Consider the following 7,643-nt stretch of genomic DNA (forward strand, 5'->3'; position numbering starts at 1 on the left):
CTCTGGCCTCCTTCCACCCGGAATTAACTCAACTTAAACTTAACTTGCTTCAAATATGGTTCCAATGTGATACGAGATCAGATGGAAATGTTTGGTGCAATTGTCTACGATTATGTCATTTACTCGGAGAGGCAAATACGCACCCAAAATCTATGCTAAATAGTATCATTTTGAGCTAACTACTAGAGCTGTAAAATGTAATTTACAATACACAGCTAATTTAAACTGAAGTATTATTAAAATAATATAAAATCATGTGTGCGTAACACTTTGAACTTGGGTTAAAGTCTTTAAACTTGAGTTTAAAGTGGGACTTGACGTTAGGCTGCCCACTACAAAAATGATCCAAACTATCCAAAACTGCGAGGTGAGAAGCATGTAAGGAGAAGATCAAGGAATTTGATCAAATAAGGCGAAAATCACGCGCTTAAACAGGGCCACTGCGCTTAGAAGTTTAGGCGTGGAAGGTTTTTGTCTCTGTGTGGGTTTGATTCATTAATAAAAAAATCAATAATTTCAAATGTAATTAGCAAGGATTTTAGAAAGTTGTTTTGTGCTTTGTTTGTAGGTAGATCTAATGCGTTTAGGGTTTGTGGTTTCGTCTCGTCAAATAGCCTACTCTGTCTTACAACTGCAGTCAAAACTTGAGTGAAATTCTCTCCAGTAGTTTCCGGGAAATATTCCCCGTTGTGTTCACGGACTATTTTAGAGCATCTGGTTTGACATATTGAACATGACTAGCGTTATCTGCACTTTACGCGGATATCGCCCTCTTTGCATATCACGTGTCCCTCTCTGTCCAATAATCGCTCGATCTTAATGTACACAGGCGCGTGAGTATCAGTTACTCTCCCAGATTCGGTATCTCTTTTTTCAGAGCAGGGCAAATTGGGAAAAGAGCGAGTAGTCTCAATGTGGCGCGTGATATGACAGCGTCTTTACTTCTCCCCTCGCGCTGGATCGAGCCGGTGATGTTTCTCTACGACGGCAGCGGCGCGGACGAAATCAACAAAAACATGGAAGGCTTCGCGGGAGGCAACTATGCCGCGAGCCAGTGCCGGAACCTGATGGCTCACCCCACGTCCCTCGCGCCGAGCAGCAGCACCTACGCTTCCGAGGTGCCCGCGTCTGGCATGAGCGAGCCTGGCAAACAATGCAGCCCCTGTTCGGGGGCCCAGAGCTCGTCCAACGCCTCTCTGCCGTACGGTTACTATGGCAGCGGTTACTTTCCGTGCAGGATGCCCCACCACAGCGGCGTGAAGCCCTGCTCGCAGCCCCCTTATGCGGATAAGTACATGGACACGTCCGTGGCGGCTGGCGACGACTTCCCGTCCAGACCGAAGGAGTTCGCCTTCTATCAGGGCTACTCGCCCGGTCCGTATCAGCCGGTTCCGAGTTACCTGGACATGCCCGTAGGACCCGCCCTAAGTGGATCTGGCGAACCGCGACACGAACCGCTCCTGCCCGTGGACGGCTACCAGCCCTGGGCGCTCAGCAACGGCTGGAACAGCCAGGTTTACTGCGGGAAAGATCAAGCCCAGTCGAACCACCTTTGGAAGGCATCCATTCAAGGTAGGCTTACAGTTCCTTGGCGAGTTCGTGCACTTATGCAGTAGTTCATAGGGTGACCTGATATCCAGAAGGGTTTCAAACTGGGTAAATAAAACATTTCTCAGGACAAAAGAGGGCATTTTTCAACCACATAGCCAGCATTATCACCGATATGCTTTTTTTTTTACGTAGGAATAATCAGAGTAATATTCGATATTTTGTTTGAATGCAATATATACATATATATTTTACTAAACGAATGTGTTAAGCGTAAATGCAGTCTTTATATAGATTTCTGCCTGGTATGAATGCCTGGTTTTTAAGGCGATGAAGGCCTACTACTACTTCTCATCATGAGATAAATACACAACTCGTCTCTGATGTTATCATATCATATCATATCATATCTGATGTTTATCTGGTGTTTATATCATATCTGATGTTTATCTGAAGTTTATATCATATCTGATGTTTATATCATATCTGGTGTTTATCTGGAGTTTATATCATATCTGATGTTTATATCATATCTGGTGTTTATCTGGAGTTTATATCATATCTGATGTACTATTAGGCTGCTTTGTGATATCGGTGGTACCGGCCCTAAGAGCTCGTGGCATTGGGAGGCTAATATCTAATATCCTGTGTGTGTGTCTCCCTCAGACGCGGGGCCTGGCGGGGATGGAAACCTCCGCAGGGGCAGGAAGAAACGCGTCCCCTACACCAAGGTGCAGCTGCGGGAGCTCGAGCGCGAGTACGCCACCAATAAGTTCATCACGAAGGACAAGCGACGGAGGATCTCGGCGGGAACCAACCTGACGGAGCGGCAGGTCACCATCTGGTTCCAGAACCGGCGCGTCAAGGAGAAGAAGGTCGTCAACAAGTTCAAGAGTAGCAGCTAGCGTGGCCTACGGCAGACAGGCAGCAGACCGACAGACAGACAGGCGGGCGAGAGACAGGACTCCAGAACACTGTATCGAATTGAAGGAGCACTATGGTAATTTATTTTTCTTCACTGTCTCGTGTGCTCTGGGAGAGCTCGGTATTTACGGTGGACGGCACCTCTTTCTCTGAAGATTCTCTGAGCTCAACGGTGGGGCGCGCGCGGACCCGGGGCGACCAGTAGACAAATGTTAGAGAACTCCTACCGGGAACCCTTGGCTCGCCCCGCGTTCTGGACTGTAAATATCGGTGTGGTGTGTCGCGTGAGCTCCGGGCCCGCTGCTGCTCGCGCTGCAGCCGGGCAGATGCTCGCGCTGCGGCCCATCCCTCAGCATTCCCACAGGCTGCGTCAGTCTGTGCGCCGAGCTAACAGCACTTCTGTCGAGCCGAGAGGGCCACTTCAAAGTTTTGAAGACAAAACAACATGTATTTCTAAGTACCTCTGCGTATAATTAATGTCCCGTTTTGTAGTTTGTTATCCACCAGCTCGTGTTAAATTGGGCTACTGTTCCTTAACAGTATCTGCCACGGTTACCTTTTTAATATGTTCTTCGCATCGTTTTGTACATAAGCCTACCTAAAACAGAAAGTTAAGTTCCCATTAAGGCTTTATTGTCTAGGTATATAAAGTCTTCCAAACAACAGAGAAAATATTTCTTTTTCTATCTGCTAATATCCATTTGTATGCTATTGTTTTGAGTTATAGTTTCTAATTTAATTGGAGTCGTCCTGAATAAAAGCGGAAATGAGATTATGAGCTGTTTATATCTGTATTATGTTGATTTAATTAAAAAAAAAAGAACGATTGTTTGTCTACTGTAGTTGTCTCACTGTAAACGGAGATTTATGGAGCAAAGGAGGAACGAGTTAAAATGGAGAGTACGGGAACAGTGATTGGGTTTCCCCCCGTTAACTCAAAGCTTCTGGACGTTATCCGCAAACAATGTCGCCACCTAGTGGTTATTCTGCACGAGTGCAGTTTGAAAGACTGCAAACGCTGGTTCAGCTTCCCCTCATACACAGCTAAAAAGGTTGGTGATGACCATGTTTTAAATCCATTACATTGCTCTAGTTAATTTTGTTATATATTGTGTATTTATATATTGTATATATATATTTATACAAAGTCCGTTTCCATTGACCAGTTGCGTTTTGTTCAGTAGTGACCGCGCCGTCTACACATCAGCATGGCCCAGTCACACGTGTTTGGATGTGCGGAATTGCCATTTTATTCATTTTATTTTATTTTATACAACTGCTAATTTATCCAATTAGATTTCAGAGAACTGTTACAGCATGTCTTCAGTAAAACAAAAAAACATGTAGGTACACTAGACAGAGGATGACAAACTCTCTCTCTCTCTCTCTCTCTCTCTCTCTATGTATGTGTGTATGACATTGTTTCTCCACAATGAAATATACTTTGTAAAATGAAGTTTAATGTTTTTAAAATAGTATTCAACACAGTTCAGAATACAATTATACAGTCATAAAGTGACACAATCTCTGTCAAAATGCAATGTCAATTTTACTAAAAAAAAAAAGAACGAGGATCCCACGCTCGCGGTTTGGCATACTGTGGCGCTAAATTCACTGTAGTTTACATCTTTGCACATCTACTGTAGTTTCTTTAAAATACTCGACGGTTAAATTGACATAATAATGACTGCATAATATTCACCCAGTTTAAATTCGTACTCTTCAGCTCTCACACTCCGTAATGCCCACTCATAGATATAAAAATATGCCATTTTGACAGCTTTAAAAAAAAAAAAAAATACTCTGCACAAATAACAGAGCAAATTACAACTGAACAACAAGCGTGTTATTCGTTTAAATCTGAAATTCATGGTTTGTTTTGTAGTCTAAGAGCATAAGGGGTAATGCTCATTAACAATTAATATCTTGAATCTGATAAGCAGTTTTTTTACTTCGAGTAATTAAGCTGTATTTCTATCCATATTTATCAAGCGTCTAATAGAAGTGTTAGTGAACGTGAACGAAAGTAATTATGTCGCCTATATCGATGAGATACAGTGCACATTTGTGGAAAGGTTTAATCATCCACATCTGCGCTCAACTTCCTTCTGCTCACAAATCAATGAAATTGTTGTCGGTTGCACAGTTCTGTCATGTTAAATCAAAGGTCCTTAAAGTGATGGCGGCTCGGTCCACCCTCCGCCTCCGAGCACGAGACTAGCCTGGCGTCAATCTATAGAGGAGTCACTCATTCAGTCACGCGCTCTCTGGGCTGCGGGGACGAGTGATTTCGCCAGGAAACATAAACAATATTGGGCTAATGTTTCAGTCCGTTAGCATGTGGCTACCTTAGCTGCGCGTTAGAACAGTAGGCTACTAGCCTACTTATAGCGGGAGTTTAGTAGTTTAACACGCAGTTGTGCGTTGAATTAAATGTTGCTGTGTTAACAATCTTGAGTGCAGCTGATTCACTGCTGTAAACCGTCTGGAAACCGGATCTACGACATCCAGACCGTACAATGATATAAGAATGCCACTTCATCAATTACGTCAATCAAAGTTAGATCCGCGTACATATCAATGTCATTACCAAAAGGCCTTTACGCTATTAATACAATCAACATCTAATCCGCCAACAATGTATGCCTTAGATTTTTAAAGATGTTTTCCCTTAAATAAGTAAAGAATAGAACTGTTACGGTGTCATCATTGTGTTGTGTCAGTTATCCACAATCTGTTCATTCGGAAGCAATTCGAATTCGAGCAATAAGAACATATTTAAAATATTAGGCTACATAAAGTTTAACCAAGCCTCCTAATTTGGGGATCCTCAAATAGAACGTAGCACTTTAAGATAATGTGGCTTGTGTTCGACTGTCACATAAAACGAAACGGCCAAGAGTAGGGCCACTTGGTGTACTCATGGTGAATAAATAATGGGCTGAAACCAGCCTACAGTTACGCTTATCCACGTTGTCTTTGTGAAGTAATAGGCACATATAGAATTTAAAGGAACATATATAATTTAAAGGAACATATATAATTTAAAGGCATCTATAGAATTTAAAGGCATATATAGAATTGAATAGGCATATATAGAATTTAAAGGCATATATAGAATTTAAAGGAACATATAGAATTTAAAGGCATATATAGAATTTAAAGGAACATATATAATTTAAAGGCATATATAGAATTTAAAGGAACATATATAATTTAAAGGCATATATAGAATTTAAAGGAACATATAGAATTTAAAGGCATATATAGAATTAAATTCTGTCTGAGTAGCCCTGGAGACGGTATATGCCTACATGGGTAAATTAATGCATAGCCAACGAGTCGAGCACCTATGCCATCTGATGCAGGATCAGTCGAATGTTGGGAGAACATCATTCTATTTTTGTATTAAACCGGCATCTCACGAGGTCTGAGTTAAAACGCACCAACAGCGACCTCTAGTGACAGTTTTGAGCTCTCGTGATGACAGCAACTGAAAGCAACCTAAATCTGAGCTGTAGGTTAACCACAGCTGCTTATGACACTGCAATGGGACTTATGAAGCCACGCGACTTCAACCCGTGTTCAACTCTAAAACGCAGATAAACTAACGACAGAACCATTGGCCCCACAAGACTCCATGCGCCTCGCGCCGGTAAACTGTGTGACTATACATCGACCCTGGTAACATGCAAACCACGGTAAAGATGTGTTCCGGACGGGGTTTGAACTGTGAACGTGCAAGCTCGTGCACGCGCAGCATGTAGGTCTGTCTACTGCCATCCAAAGGTGGCATGCGCATGCGCAACAGCATTATCGCTTCACCTTTTAACAACTCACAAGGTCACGCAAAAGCAACTCCGTGAAAAAAAAACAGGAAATAGGCTACTTGTTATTCTCTAGTTTCAAGACAATTCTATATCTGCAGACAGTGACTTCTGTTGACAAAGATCCTATTTAAAAATAAATAAATGCCAAATACAACTGAGTGCACGCGGGAGTCTGCATATAGAAGTAGTTATTTTGTGTCTGTTGCATGTGAGGGCCCCCCGCTCCTAATACTCCGTATCGGCGGAAACTAAACTGTCAGCCGTTGAAATTGTGGAGGCACGCGGGCAGCAGGTGGATTGCCCGGCGGCAGCATACATTAGCGTTCAAAAACAGCACGCTGTACCGTATCCGGTGTATAGGTACAGAATTAAACACAAGCGAACAGTAGCTATGCGACTATGGTGACGGTGTGGGGGAAGCTGTCACTCTTAGTAACTAACTAACGTTTCACACACCACTGGTAAAAAAAACAACCTGCACAGTCTGAAGAAAAAGTCAACAGTAGGCCTATGAAACATTTCAAAGCCAAATATGCAAATATAGGTGGTCCCGGCTCATTTTGTGACGTCAGTCTGCAATAGTTTGGCTCAAGCAAGTTTATTTTAGCCTTGTTAGCTAGCAAATATATTGGCTAACCTTATTCTTCATACTCTAGGAGTAGTTTCAGCTAGTTAATGCGCTTATTACGTATTCATGAAGCTGTGCTTAATATGAAAACCATGAAGTATTATTGCATCATAAGAATAGAGACATTCATTCTCTACACCTACTTTACGGCAAAGTATTGATGATGAGGTGTAAGTTAACAATCTCCAAGAGAAGAGAGAAAGAAACCAGTCCGAATGTTAACATTGTTCAGACAGAATACTGCAGCTCTATTTCTTAGGTAAGCCAAGGACTGAGAAAACCGCACACACACACACACACACACACACACACTAAAAAAGATCCTAATCTCAAGTAGAATAGGCTACATTTATGTGATTAGCAATAGTGTGTTTATATGTAGTCTACAGAAAACTCTTAGCCTAACGCCTTCCCCCAAAGACCACCCCCCCCCCCCTCCACGGATCTCACGCATTTTCAAACTCTGGTTACGGCAATGGGATGTGATATATGGTAATAATAATATATATATTTAGATTTCAATGTAAAATGTCACTATTATTGTACCGCAGGATAATTATTCCTATGGTCCTCCGCCGACCAAAGGGTTACACGTACTATTATTGCGATGAATTGTATTATTTTATTGTGGAAAGTACCGAGTTGCTGCTATCATTATTGAGCAAGAACTTCCCGCTCTGCTGGGGAACAAAACCGCGTCTGTGTTCTAATGA

The 7,643-nt window shown here is 42.3% G+C and overlaps 1 protein-coding gene across 1 annotated transcript; it reads left to right on the forward strand.

Annotated features, from left to right (window-relative positions):
• Positions 1–692: 692 nt before the first annotated feature.
• hoxa13b (homeobox A13b) lies at positions 693–3,300 on the forward strand. Its single transcript, XM_012840200.3, has 2 exons — positions 693–1,572; positions 2,215–3,300. Exons 1-2 carry the CDS (start codon positions 927–929, stop codon positions 2,451–2,453), a joined length of 885 nt encoding a protein of 294 aa, XP_012695654.1. The 5' UTR covers positions 693–926; the 3' UTR covers positions 2,454–3,300.
• The last annotated feature ends 4,343 nt before the right edge of the window (positions 3,301–7,643 follow it).

The sequence above is a fragment of the Clupea harengus genome, chromosome 11, assembly GCF_900700415.2.
Source record: "Clupea harengus chromosome 11, Ch_v2.0.2, whole genome shotgun sequence".
Classification (NCBI taxonomy): domain Eukaryota; kingdom Metazoa; phylum Chordata; class Actinopteri; order Clupeiformes; family Clupeidae; genus Clupea; species Clupea harengus.